Raw genomic sequence first — 14784 nt, 5'->3', positions numbered from 1 at the left:
TAAGCATGCAGATTCCAAATTATGGACACATTGCATTGTCCTCACTGCACAGTCTGCTGAGAAGCTCAGAGACAAATTCATGAACCACCTAAAGCAAACAAAGAACTTTCTGATGTTTACTTTCTAAACAATTTTCCGTATGGAGTCATTTGATTTTTTAAAAAATATTATTACGGTGAAACATAACATAAAATTAGACATTTTAAAGTGAATGGTTTAAATTGTAAAATGCCAAATATAAGAAAGGAGTGATGGCAATATTCAGCTCAATATTGCCTTAATTCTGTTATTCTAAAATTATTTATTAGTTATAAACATCTGATGACCTCAAAAAAAGTGAATGATTCAGTAATTGTGTTAGGAAAATTCACAACGTTGTGTAACCACCACCTCTATCTAGTTCCCAAACATTTTCATTACTCCAAGAGTCATCTGACCTATCTTCGTTTCATCTTTTCTTCCATTTTTCTTTCAGTTCTTTAAAATAAAATCTTATTGTATTTCACACAAGTCCGTAAACCATCATCACCTTTTTTGGGGAATGAGGCAGGATTTTAATAAACAAATTATTTTAAAAACCTAAGAACCAAGAATGACTCATTTGCAGAAGCTAAATGAAGGAGTGTAAAGAAGGGAGTGTCAATAGGAGCCCTGCGCCAGCAGTGTAGTAAAATAAAGATGGAAATGAGGCTGCTAAACTGAAAAAAGATCTGTGATTTTTGTGAAAATTGTGTCCCTGTAATGTGTGAAAACTGTGGTAATTAGGAGGTGAGATTGTGAAGACTCAGAAGGCTAGACTATTAAAAAAAATGACAAGGTAGTGAAATAGAGAAAGAAGAGGCTATGGGTTGAAGGCAAGCAAGTTTGGGGCAATATATATTTTTTTAAAATGATGGGGCTACTAAGCCAAACATAGTGTAATAGGTGGAAGAAACTTGAATGATGGTCCTGGCTTTGCCACCAGCTACACGGTGTGACCTTGAGCAAGGCACTTCCCATCTCTAGCCTTGGTTTTCTTACCTGTGAAACATACAGCTTAACTAGAGTATGTCTAAGAGTCCTTCCAGCTTTAGTGTTCTATGGTATATTCATGAATAGAAGGAATGTATACAAAAAATGAAAACAGTAAAGCAATTTTGAAAATACAGTAATACTTTCATCATAGATATACTATCATTTTTACTAATATACCCAAAATGCTGATCTTATAATAAGGTTTTTTGATATCATAATGAAGGAAAGGAATCCAGTGAGCATTTAATATCATTCATGTCACCAAAAGGTGGTCTGTTTTATCCAACCAACTTTTAAGTGATTTAAAAGTCAAAATAGTGGTTGTTGTGAATTGTGGTTGATTATCAATGGCCATAAATGCTTTGCTACTTCCTCCATCAAGAGGTAAGGTCTGGGCTTCCCTGGTGGCGCAGTGGTTGAGAATCTGCCTGCTAATGCAGGGGACGTGGGTTCAAGCCCTGGTCTGGGAGGATCCCACATGCCGCGGAGCAACTAGGCCCGTGAGCCACAATTACTGAGCCTGCGTGTCTGGAGCCTGTGCTCCGCAACAAGAGAGGCCGCGATAGTGAGAGGCCCGCACACCGCAATAAAGAGTGGCCCCCACTTGCCACAACTAGAGAAAGCCCTAGCACAGAAACGAAGACCCAACATAGCAATCAATCAATCAATCAATCTTTAAAAAAAAAAAAGAGATAAGGTCTATGTTCCCTCCTCTTTAATCAAGATGGACGCTACGGCTGCCTAACCATTAGTATGTGAGGAAGTGACACTGTTTCCGGGCCCTGAGGAGATTGGAGCCTTCCACTTTTTTCTCTTGTGATAATGACTCCTTGAACCCAGCTGCCATGCTGAGAGGAAGCTCAAGCAGCCCCTCAGAGAGGCTACACAGTGGAGAAATGAGGCCTCCAGCCAACAGCTCTGGCTGACCACCGATTTGTCAGCTGTGTGAGTGAGCCCTCTCGAAAAAAGATCTTCAACACCAGTTGAGACACTCTGGTTGTCACAACATGGGGCAGAGAAGAGCTGTCCCTACTGCTCCCTGTCCGAATTTCAGATTTATGGGCAAAATAAGTGATTGTTGTTTTAAGGCACTAGCTTTAAGGGTGATTTGTAATGCAGAAATAGGTAACTGTATCATGCGGTTAGTATTTAGTCACTGGTAATCATGTAAACCAAATATAATCTGTACAGGTGGTTCTGCTATCATGCCATACATGTTTTTGTGAAAAATCTTGCACTCAGTAAAATTGCATACTAATTTCACACAAGGTTTATGAGGAAAATAGGAATGAGGTAGACCACCAAACCCCGTAGAATTTTGTAAAGAGCCCTAACTAAAACAGAAACAATTCTATTAAAAATATCAGCCACAAAAAATCTTCCCTGGCATTTGCACTGAGAATCACAGAACATCCTTATCAGCCTTATATCCTGGGGTTCATGCTTCCTTAAAGACATTTTTACTTATAGTTTCACCAGGGAGCTGTATAAAGTGGGAAGCACAGAGGTTCCTAAAGCCACTATATCCACTACTTCTTGCACTAAAAAAAGACTCTTCTGCAGAATATTTGCTTTTTTTTCCCTGTAAGGTCTTCATATATTGATAAATATTTCCTCTTTAACTGTGAGAAAGTTTGATCCTATTGCCTCAAAAGTAAACATTCTTGAAAATTCAGAAGTGAACCAGGAACCTCAAAAATATATATATAGTTAATTATATTATTAATATTATTAATATATAATATAATTAATTACAACAATAATAATATATAATATATAATAATATAATATAATTATATAACATAATTATATAATATAATAATTATATAATATATGTTATATAATTATAATAATTATTATAATTATAATATATAATTATAATAATTATTATAATTATAATATTATATAATTATAATACAATTATATAATTATAATTATATAATATAATATTATAATTATAATATAATTATAATTATATTATAATATTATTAATATATATATCCAGACAAAGCTATAATTCAAAAAGATACATGTACCCCTATGTTCATAGCAGCACTGTTCACAATAGCCAAGACATGGAAACAACCTAAATGTCCATCGACAGATGAATGGATAAAGAAAATGTGGTATATGTACACAATGGAATACAACTCAGCCATAAAAAAGAATGAAGTAATGCCATTTGCAGCAACATGGATGGTCTTAGAGATTATCATACTAAGTGAAGTAAGTCAGACAGAGAAAGACAATATATGATATCACTTATATGTGGAATCTAAAATATGACACAAATGAAACTATCTATGAAACAGAAATGGGTTCACAGATAGAACAGACTTGTGGTTGCCAAGGGAGAGGGGGGTCAGGGAGGGATGGATTGGGAGTTTGGGGTTAGCAGATGCAAACTAGTATATATAGAATGGATAAAAAACAAGGTCCTACTGTAGAGCACAGGGAACTATATTCAATATCCTGTAATAAACCATAATGGAAAAGAATATGAGAAAGAAAGTATATATATGTATAACTGAATCACTTTGCTGTACAGCAGAAATTAACACAACATTGTAAATCAACTATACATCAATTTTTGAAAAGTTAATTAATTAAAAAGTAAAAAAAAAAAGTAAACTAGGAGGATTTCAATGTTTACTGACATCCTTACTGACCAATTACACAGGTGCTAATTGGCACTAAAGAAACACACATAGCAGAACAGACAGTATCCGGGGTCAGCCTGTGTATGGCGAATAGGAATACAAACACTGATTGTAAGAGCCCAATCCTCTGTCACCATAGCCCCTTGTCATGGACGTGGGCCTTAGGACCTACCTTGTCCTGACAGACTCTCAGGTTTGAAGCCCAGTTGAGATGGCTGTTCTGGGTGGGCAGTGGTTGGGGCTGCTTTGGTTTCAGCTTCTTTTTCCAGATCCGTCAGGAAAGGGCTGTCAGTGCTCTCTGTGGGACTGGGGATGAGAGCTGAGGAAAGGATGCTGAGGGTGACCACTTCTTTAGAAGAAGGTGGTTCAGTGGACAGCTCTTCTGTTGGAAACAGTGGTGGGACCCAACCTTCTCCTGGGTGAAGGATGACTTTATCACTGGTCTTTGAGATAGTGTCATAGATGGATTCCTCAAAGAGGATGTTGTCCTCTAACACAGACTCTGTGGGGAGTAACTCACCGGGTAGACTCTGTCCTGCTCTGTCCACTGTCTCCAGCATGAGCATGGGTTGACCAAGAGGAAGTTCTGGACTCAGAGTAGCAACCTGAAGAAGGAATTTAGGACAGATGTTGACAAGGGACATTTCTCTCTATGTGAGAAGGGTTATACTCTGTATTTTTTCTTTTCATTTAAATTGAAGCAAATCATTTTGTAGTTGACTTGAATCTATTGTGGATTCTGCTATAGGTTCTGATACAGAAACATGTCCTGAAAGGAAAACATGCATTGATACAGTAGTAAAATACCATTTCTTGGCTGAGTCTGCCTGTATAGGGTTAACTGATACCCAAAATACTTTGAAACGTGTGTCAATCATATTTGAACTTATGAATTTTTTTATTTAAAAAGGGAATAAAGCTTAGCGCTTCCATTTATGAACACCGTAGTGACAACTTATGGCATAAATTAAATGGACACAGCTTTAAATGAAATACAAAAGTTATTACTGAATTCATTATTTTTTACTTCCTAAGATATTAATTTATCCTTACAAACCCCCATAAATAAATATATAGATAAGACCTTAAGACTTAGTTCAGAAAGTCAAAGTTAAATAATATATTCTGCTTTAAGTATTTTTTCAGTTCACGAACATGTATTTGTTTTATCAAAAATGGCAATTCCTGACTCTAATTGAAACAGAGCTCTAACTATGTTGAAGGAAACTTTGAATTTAAGGATATTTGAAATGCAAGTTGTATTATATTTTATTAATACAGATAGTGGAAGTGGGTAAGCAAGTACTGCCTGTAAAAAGCAGAAAAGAATTTTATTTATTTATTTATTTCTTGAGTGTAGGTGATTTACAATGTTGTGTCAGTTTCAGGTGTACAGCAAAGTGAATCAGTTATACACATACATATATTCATTCTTTTTTAGATTCGGAAAAGAATTATATTTAGCATTGCAGAGGGGATCTTGCTCTGTTCAGTCCTTAAGCTGATTTTTTCTGATGGAAGATTTCGAGGCTTTGTTCCTCTTTGAAGAACAGAAGGACAACAGACTCACCTTTGTGATATCAGCGAGGAGAGTGGGCAGCACTGATTGGGTGTCAGGATCAAGAGCTGGCAAAGACCCAACAATTTCTGTGGGTGAAAAATCACAAGGTTTGAGTGTTTCTTTTTCTTTTTTTTCTTTTGTGGTTGGAGCAGTAAAACAGTGAAGGTGCGGAAATGTGGCGATAATCAGTTCTTAAGGAGTGGTACAACAAATCCTCAAGAAATTAGCATCAGATGCACTAGTGGTCATTGGTCTGAGTGATCTGCTGCAGGATGGATGCAAGGGGTGCATCTTGCAAGTCTATGGGATAAGAACAGTTATTAAGGTGGATTTTTAGGGTGTTTAGTTTTGTTGTACACATTTGGATCAAGCAGGCCAACTGATTGGCTAGGCCAGTGGGGACAAAAATATAACTAAGTTGACAAAGAAAGAAATGGCTAGAATAAATACTGGAACCAAGGACCGAATGTGAGTCCTTGAGAGTCCTACTTCTACCCTGAAGCCCAATTCTCAGATTATCCCAAAGGGTTCAACCAAGAGACCAACCCAGAGTACCAGATGTTCTCAGAGATGAATCTAAAGTTTTCACTGAACTTTCCTCGCCTAGAAATTCAAAAGTGAACCGAGAGGATTTTAATGTTTATTGACAACTTTAGTGACATACCCTACATCTCACCCAAGGGATCTTTGTAAAGTTTTCCAGACTTGAGTTTGACTATCTAAACTACAGAAACAGAACTGACAGAGAATGCCAGTTTCATGCCATGTCACATTAAGATGGCATCTCTAGTGCCCATCTATTATGCCAAGAGTACTGGGTGAAGAGTTCCAGGCTCCTGGGTCCCTCCAGGCCCCCTCTGAGGACCCTGAGTGAGCCTGATTATCTGTTGATTTCTTTAGATCCACACTCTTCTCTCCCCACTACTTCCTGCCCTGGGAGGTTGACTTATATGGACGATATCAGTGGTTCCTTGCTCCCTGTCTTTGGGATGGCTTAGATCATTAGGCAGCCCTTCAGGCCTGGAGGTAGTAGTGGGGCCTTGGTGCTTCTAGCCCCAGGGAACTGTCCTAGTCCTCTGAGCATTAGGGAAACCTTTATAAATAGTCCCTTTATCAAACTCCTTTCAAATTATCCTAATTCAAATGTGTCATCTGGAACCTGACCCATTTACTAGATGAGGGAATCTGGGCTGTGCCAGGGGAACAGAACTTTCCTCGGGTTCTTCTCCCTACCTGGGCTCCACTGGGTGACTGTGGTTGAGCCGGACTGAGCTGAGCCTCTTGGCTTCCCTAGAGCTATTTTTGGCATGAAGTGGTCATGAAAGGCTCATTGAATGACACCCAGGGGGCAGTGAGGGAAGACAGAAATGAGAAGCATCCATGATTTGCCTGTCACCGAAATGATTGACTCTACAGGACCCAAGTTAAAATGACAGTGACCAGGAGATAGTCACACTTCCTCATCTCTCTGTCAGGATGAGGATAAACTCAGAACTATGAAATCACCCACTGACCATCAGTGAACTGAATTGACCCCATATCCAAGGACGGGTCTTCCTCCAGAGCTTTGCTGATCAGCTTTCTGAGGTCTAAAGCTGTGGGGTAGATTTCCATTTGCTTGTCTTCCTCCATCGTCCCATGAAGGTCTCCTTCACTTTCAATTTTGTTGGAATCAAAAGACAGGAGGTCACCTGCAGGGCTTTTTGCTTCTGCCTTGTCTCTCTGAAAGATGGCTGTAAGTTGCATCTCTGTAGAGCTTGACCTGTAGATCGCAGAGGACATATCACATCCAAAGCCATTGTTACATGCCTTGTAGAGAGAATCACTATGTTGCTACAAAGCTTCAGGACAGCTTCTACCTCTTTCCTGACGGGCTTTTAACGAATATCACACACTTGAAACTAATTTCAGTGTTTGTCAGAAATTTGAAAGGTAGAAAAAGAATTGACATATATTTCAGCTCTGAAATAGAGTGTATGATGGGACTGAAATCCAGCTTGAAGAGAGACTATTAACTGGATCAAGTGACCATAAATTTTCACTTCAGGTCTTTGTGAAAAAGTTAATTGTCAAGAGTTGCTGGTATTGATCAGTGTTTTCGTGGTCTTATAAGTGCCAATCAGCAAGAAGGATGAATTTTCTTTCTTTTTTTTTCCTACAAGTAGCCTCCTGTAGGATATAGCAGGGGGACAACAATATGTACGTGTTTAGCCAAGTCAAAGCTTCAGTTCTCAAGGCTATTTCTTTTCTACTTTTTTGAAGAAGTATTTTTTAATTAAAAAATACAACACTATATTAAACATAATCTCTTGTTCCCTCAAGTTGCTTTTAAAATAACATCTTAGAAGGAAGATGTGAGAAAAGAGAAAGGGAAGTAGTTCATGATTAACTGTATTTGTTATCATATTTATTGAGTCAGTGCCTTTACTCATGTAAACATGAAATAGGATCCTCTCCAGCTCTGTCCTCTAGGACCAGGTTTCACCTCTTAGTTTATGCCATAAATCCACACAGAGGGATACAAAAATGTTTTAAAGGCCACAGGAACCAATAATGTGTATTCTCGGCAGTTCTTCGGGTCACACGATCAGTCAGAGCCTATAGTTGGTTATTTCTCCAATTACAGGAGCCAAGTTGGATATAGTGGGCCCTTTCCCCATTCACACTGACCTGGGAACCACGTGGCAAATTAGTTCCTCTGCTTTATTACAGACTTAGGTGGCTTGCATGCACAAGTGTGCATCCAGACTGACACCTTCCCATCACAAATGACATTTAAGAAACTGTTGAAACATACTTGCATCACAGATTTGTGTTTTTATGTTTTTCTTTTGAAAAGCTTTTGAGTTTTATAGAACACACTTCCGCTGATCAGGTCACTGTTTACTTGCTTCTCCACGTAGTGATTTTGATTTGAGGGTTCTTTTCTACTACTGAGCAATTGATCAAATACTCCCATTTAAATAAGACACCAATAAAAAGACACTGGCTTATCCCAGACTTTATATGTAAAAATAATCTGTAAGAGTTTAGCGCATAAATGTGTGTGTGGGGGGGAATGTACTATATTTCAAAACATTAAAAAAAAAAGTTCAGATTACCCATCTCTTTCTTTCTTTGGTCTTCATTTCATCATACACAATGGGAACATGCAAGGGAGAAAGAATTTTCATGAAATTTATTGAGACATTCGATGAATCAATCACATACAAAAAAAAAGTTTCATTGTCTCCCATGTTGGTTCAGAGCTTTGAAGGAAACATATAAACTGCCCTCAGACTTTGGATAGAAGTTTAGAGGACCATATGAATCTCAGGAAGTAAACATTATTCTATGATGTTTCTTATTAGGATTTGAGCCTTAGTTCAAAGATTTTAGGTACTTAAACTCTTTGATTTCCTTATATTCCTTTTACAGAGGCTTCAAATATATCCTATACAGCTTAGGTTTTCAGTGGGGTGCTGGTGTCAGGAAGTTGTTTTAAAAAGTATTTTATAAATGGGTTTCTCATCCCCTTAGTTTATTTCTGAAGGTAATTTATCTGAGACCAGACACTGGAACTGGAGTTTTGTTGACTGTTTTTTGAATTGCTTTAATCAGTAAGCCTTGAGGGGATGGAACAATTCACCATGCAACAGGTTGCAGGAAAAGCAAACACCTGTTTACCGAGTGGGTGGTCTGTTGCAGGCAGTTTACATGCTTCTTCACTTAATCTTTTCAACAACACGATCACCATTTTATAGATAAGGGAAGATGCAGAGAGAGGGAAAGCTGTCAGTGGGAAAGTAGCAGAGCCGAGATTCCAACCCTGGCCTGGAAGACCATAAGCCTGGGCTCATTTTGCCACGCCACCACCTATTCGTGCCAGAAAAAAAGCCCATTTGGTCACCAGACTGACGACAACATTTTGGACTTCTCTGGGCATATAACATGAATTTAGTTTAGAAGCTCATCTGTCTTCACTCACTGTAGACTAGTTTGCATTATCGAGAGTTAAATGCAAATGGAATTATATCATACTCCTTTTTTTGGGCATCTTTCACTCAACATAATTATTCTGAGATGGATCTATGCTGTTGTGCATTCCAGTAGTTCATTCTTTTGCTGAGTAGCAGTCTATGGTAAGAATATACCACAATTTGTTTATCTATGACTCTGCTGATGGCCATTTGGGTTGTTTCCAGTTCTTGGCTAATACAGATTAAGCTGCTGTGGATATCTGTGTACATGTTTTTGAAGGAATATACCCTCCAACTAGATTGAATGATTGTTAATAGTTTCTCATATTTGCTTTAAGAGATAAAGCAATATTTAAAGTGGAACTTTTAATGTTCCTCCTTATAACTGTGTTAATAATAGATGTTCTAACTTCTTCCCAGTTGTGTTAAAGGAATCAAATGAGGTCACTAATATAAAAGTACTTGTTTAATTCTAGATCAGGTTTTATAAGAGTGAGCTCACAGAAAAAGGGTACCTTGAGACTCCTGGGATTTTAGGTCTTCTGTGGGAAAATTTGGCTCCATGAGAAAGCAATTTCCTTCATAACAAGTTTACTTTACAATATTCTGAGCATTGCTTTTCATGATTAAAAGTTTGCCACACTCATAAGCATATTATTTATTGTATTCGGGGGTCAAAATGTTTTCTGGGAGACTAAATCTACATAACATAGTGGAAATCACTGGGAAGTTGTGATCAAATATACTTTATAAGCATCCTTGACAGAAAGAAGGATAAACTCTTACAGAGAAAAACACACGGGAAAGATGCAGTTTCAGAGGATATAATAACTTTAAAATATTTACCTTGCAAAATTTCATCACCTAACATTTTGGTTTTCTTCTGAAACAGATTTTTTTTTAAAATTATTAGCTTTTCATTTATTTGAAGGGAGGAGATAATGAGCATTTGAACATTCACCAAGAGAACTGTTCCTATCATTTCCTTCAGGTTTAAATTAAAAATTTGTTCTTTAACTGCAGTGGTCTATCCAGAAGACCTTGCATCTATGCAGACTATTCTCCTATCACCTTTTATTTCTCTCTAATCCATCTGATTTCACATGGAATACTGTAGACCAGCATCTTGAAATAAAGAAAAATGAGTCTGCTTCGGTAAATGTTAAGGGTTTCATCTGTTGTTACTTTCATGGTTCAACATGTCCTTCCTCTGGAGTTACACACATCAGAGGGGCCTGATAGCTTCCAGAGAAATAAATGGGTGGAGCCCCCCACCTACACAGCTGTTCTTTGTGAGCATGTGGGACCCACCCTGTGGACCTTCTTGCTTTAAGACAACAGATGGGGACAGGCCAGGAAGAACTTCGAGAGAGGCCTGTCCTCCTGCTTTACAAATCCCCCTCAGTGCAAGGGATGGACTTAGAATGGACTTAGCAGAGGATGGACTTCCTCTGCTCACACCAGGGCTGATGTATGTATGCCCTGTGGCACAGTTAAAAAAATACCACATTATGATCCCCCTTGTAGATGTTTTGAATGGTGAGAACTTAAAAGAAAGATGCAAAAGTCTTGCCAAAACTCCTGAACCCACATTGGAATATTGAGATGCTAATGGATATAGGCCTGCTTATGGGAAATCTGTGGGAATATGATAGAACCCTGCTTTAGCGTGGCACTATTTTATTTCATGTCTTCTATTTTAATATTCAATTTTATAAATTTTGCATGGTAATACATTACTATGGACCAGACATCAGAATAGTATAAAAGTACGGTCAGACATCAACGTGATAAAACAGGTATTAATCGTTCCATCCCCATCCCTGTCTACCCAATTCTCTTACCCCTATAGGTACCACTTTTGATTAGTTTCCCCTGTCTCCCTAGGATCAGCCTGATTTGCTTAAATGATGACAGTATTTAGCATTGGATAGGAAACCAGGCAATTGACATCAAGGTAACTAATTGCTGCTTTTCTGGACCTGTCTCTGCTGAGGGGTTTTCCTACAAGGTTCGGTAAATGACATTGCCAAAGACAGTGATGAGCTCTCTGCAGAAAGCCGTGTTTCTGACTCTGGAGGAAGGAAGGAGGACGGCTCCTGTTTTACTCCTTAAAAATCACCTAGAGTCACGTTCTAATTAGACAACTCCTTCACCTGAAATGTATTCATATTTCAGGATTTGGTGGAGCTAAACAATTGGGGTAAAAGTGACCTTAAAATCCTCATGACATCGCTTTTAAAAGGGGATAGCGAGAAAGTAAGTTAAAAATTGAGAAGAGTCCAATTCTCTTACCTAAATCCTGACACATGGATTTCTTTGAATCCTGGAAGTTTCTTAAATACCTTTTGCATCTGCAGAGAGAAAGAAATTTATGAAATACACTTTGGTTCTACTGGGTCACATCTTACCTAATTGAAAAAGCCTAAACACTTTTGATGAGTTAGGGGAAAAAAGTGAAAATGGAAAATTGAAGTAACGATTGAGGCCAAACTTTTTGTTCTCATTTATTTCCGAAACCCAGAGGAAAGTGCTTTGCTATTTATTTAAAAGCTATAATTGGGTAGTTCTCACCTGCTTTACTGGTTACTTTACATAAAATATGAAATAATTTTCAGGTGGTATTTGGAAGAAACTTTTTTGGCTACAGTATTTTTATTTGTACACACAGAGTAATGATCATATTTTCTGAATTAAATTATATGATTTGGAAAATATCTGTAATGTTAAAGGGATTATTAAAGTCAAACTGGCTGCTGTACCTAAATAACATGGTAGAAGCATACATCAAACTAGTGAATACAACAAAAAAGAAGCAGACTCGCAGATAGAACAAGCTAGTGGTTACCAGTGGGGAGAGGGAAGGGGGGAGGAGCAAGGTAGGGGTAAGGGGTTAAGTACAAACTATTAGGTATAAAATAAGCTACAAGGGGCTTCCCTGGTGGCACAGTGGTTGAGAATCTGCTTGCTAATGCAGGGGACACGGGTTCGGGCCCAGGTCTGGGAAGATCCCACATGCCGCGGAGCAACTGGGCCCCTGAGCCACAACTACTGAGCCTGCACGTCTGGAGCCTGTGCTCCGCAACAAGAAAGGCCGCGATAATGAGAGGCCCGCGCACCGGGATGAAGAGTGGCCCCCACTTGCCACAACTGGAGAAAGCCCTCTCACAGAAACGAAGAACCAACACAGCCAAAAATAAATATTAAAAAAAAAAAAAGCTACAAGGATCCATTGTACAACACAGGGAATATAGCCAGTATTTTATAATAGCTATAAATGGAGTAAAACCTTTAAAAATTGTGAATCACTGTATTGTACACCTGTAACATACCATATTGTACAGCAACCATATTTCAATTGAGAAAAAAAAGAATGAGTAAAAAAAATAGTAGAAGCAAACTCTAATCTCATTAGTTTTGCTCTTAGATTTATGTGGACTTTACATTTTCTTGACTTCATCTTGCTCATGAGGTGCAGGATCAGAACAGCTTACAATTGCAGTACTCAATGGCTCCCAGATCCACGGCAGCCTGGCTTCTGTCTCTGGGTTCCCCCAGGAAGGCTGGTCCTCTCCAAACCCAGGGGGACTTTCCACTCCTTTTCCACGGAGTCCCTGCTTTTCTCGGGTTCCTCTTCCATCTCTCTGACCACTTTCTCAGTCTCCTTCACTCCATCCTCTTTCTGACTTCACCCTCTCCCTCAGCTGTAAGGATTCTGCAGGTCTGCATTCTCAGCCCCCCATAGCACACACGCTCCCATGTATGCAGGAAGCTCTGCTGTGGGTTCTGTGCTAGGCTCTCAGGACACATCACCATGGAAATGGGCTCTGCCCCATCCAGTTGACTCGTGTGAGGCAGGGAGGCAAGAGAGACCACGAGGAAGTGATAGCAGTTAGTAGTAAAGCTCTGAAGGGAGGGTCCACCTTGTCCCCCTTTCCCTGCACCCACTTCCCTCTGCCTCTCGTTGGGGGTTCTGGTTTTTTCCCACGGCTTCCACAATCACCTGAGATGCAGCTTGGAGTTCTTCACATGAAAATCCCAACTTTGCCACCAACTAAATTCGCCCAAACCAGAGTGAATCTCTTCCTTCCAGATCTGCCTTTCCTCCTGGGCTCCCTATCTCGGTCAGGGTCTTCCATCCAGAGAGCCCAGCAACCCTATACACCTTCCCTCTGTGCTCCTGCTGTCCAGTCACCAACGCCTGCTAGTCTGAATTCCACATGACTTCTGTTTCCACCACGTTCTTCTTATCCCCATGGCAGGCACACCCTCACTGTCTCCCCTCTGACACTGCTGCATGGTTTTCTGGATGTGTGTAGGGGGAGGGAAGGGAAATGGGTTTTGGGGGTGTGCTGGGGCGGGCGAAGGAAGATGTCCCCTTGACTACACTTTCTTCCCAAGTTAATCATTCCCTATCTGTTGCTTTTCACTAAAAATCCTGTGATGGGCTGCAGTGCCTACTGAATAAGGTCCAATTCTTTAGAATGATATTTAAGACGCTCCACAATCTGCCCCTCCAAGTACCTTTCCATTTGCACTTCCTGCCATCCTTACCCCCTCGGCCAATATCGTGTCCTCTGGTCACACTAAACGAACTCCTGTGTCTCCCCAAATATGACACGTACTTCCTCCGGACTTCTGTGACCTTTTTTTTCCCCTTTAGCCCCAAATGCAACTTCTCCTACCTTCTCCTCATTGACTGCCTCCCTCATGCCATCATTCAAAGGCAGCTCAAGCATCTTCTCTATTGAAAAGCATTTGTAGCTCCCCCAAGTCAGGCTCCATTATTTCTTCTCCCTACTGTTCTAGAACTTATTTGCCATACGTCCTGTAAAACCGTCCATGAGGGGTATGCCGTCTCTTCATTGAGATTATGCTTCCTGGGCTCAGGGATTGTGTCCTATTTATTCATCTTTATCTCCTTTCTTTCCAGTCCCTAGCAGATCGTCATCCATGTAGTAGGGACCCAGCAAACTTTGCTTAATCGACTTGAGAACATCTTTTCTTTCTCTAAACTCATCAATATGCCACTGCCTTGTCACTGTATCTAAAATTACTGCTGAGTCTACATGATCTATGCCAAAGATTAGAGCGGTAATGCACAGATAGTCCCCAAATCACTTACGTTGGGCTTTGGAGTGCATCGTGGATTTTTTTTTTTTTCCAGCAGACTGATTTACCATCTAAATTATATTTTATTGTACCAGTATTAAAAGTAGTTTTGTTCCCTGAGTGTGTAACAACTGCAGTGATGAAGGTAGCTCAGCTTTTGGGTGATGTGGAGATGGCTGTACACACCTGAGTTTAAATATCGGTTCTGCTACCTTCTAGCTGCAGGACCTTGAGTTTATCACTTAATCTCTCTGAATCTTGGTCTCCTTAGCCAAAATGGGATAACAATACGTATAGTGTAAGGTTGTCATAAGGAATAACTAGTGAGTGCCTGACACGGTGAGCAGAGAGCTGGTAATATTGTTTTATTTATTTACTTAGTCTTTGCCTCCTCTACTGGATTCCCAGTTCCTTAAAGCTCGATTTACTTTTACTTCCTCAGTGGGCACATAGCATGGAGGCTGGCAAGGCAGAGCAA

General features: G+C 39.5%; 1 protein-coding gene across 2 annotated transcripts in view; it reads right to left on the bottom strand.

The window, feature by feature from the left end:
• IMPG1 (interphotoreceptor matrix proteoglycan 1) overlaps positions 1-14784 on the bottom strand; it is a 135946-nt gene that overhangs the window by 88843 nt on the left and 32319 nt on the right. For both annotated transcript variants that reach the window (XM_057528056.1, XM_057528057.1), the window contains 5 exons: positions 11490-11548; positions 8337-8357; positions 6750-6997; positions 5245-5321; positions 4191-4279 (listed from right to left, as the gene is read on the bottom strand). In XM_057528056.1, coding sequence (XP_057384039.1) covers positions 4191-4279; positions 5245-5321; positions 6750-6997; positions 8337-8357; positions 11490-11548 — 494 coding nt within the window. The remainder of the gene's footprint in view (positions 1-4190; positions 4280-5244; positions 5322-6749; positions 6998-8336; positions 8358-11489; positions 11549-14784) is intronic.

This window comes from Balaenoptera acutorostrata, chromosome 14 (assembly GCF_949987535.1).
Source record: "Balaenoptera acutorostrata chromosome 14, mBalAcu1.1, whole genome shotgun sequence".
Classification (NCBI taxonomy): Eukaryota; Metazoa; Chordata; class Mammalia; order Artiodactyla; family Balaenopteridae; genus Balaenoptera; species Balaenoptera acutorostrata.
Note: the sequence above shows the minus strand (reverse complement) of the source record. Positions and strands in the feature narration are given on the sequence as shown.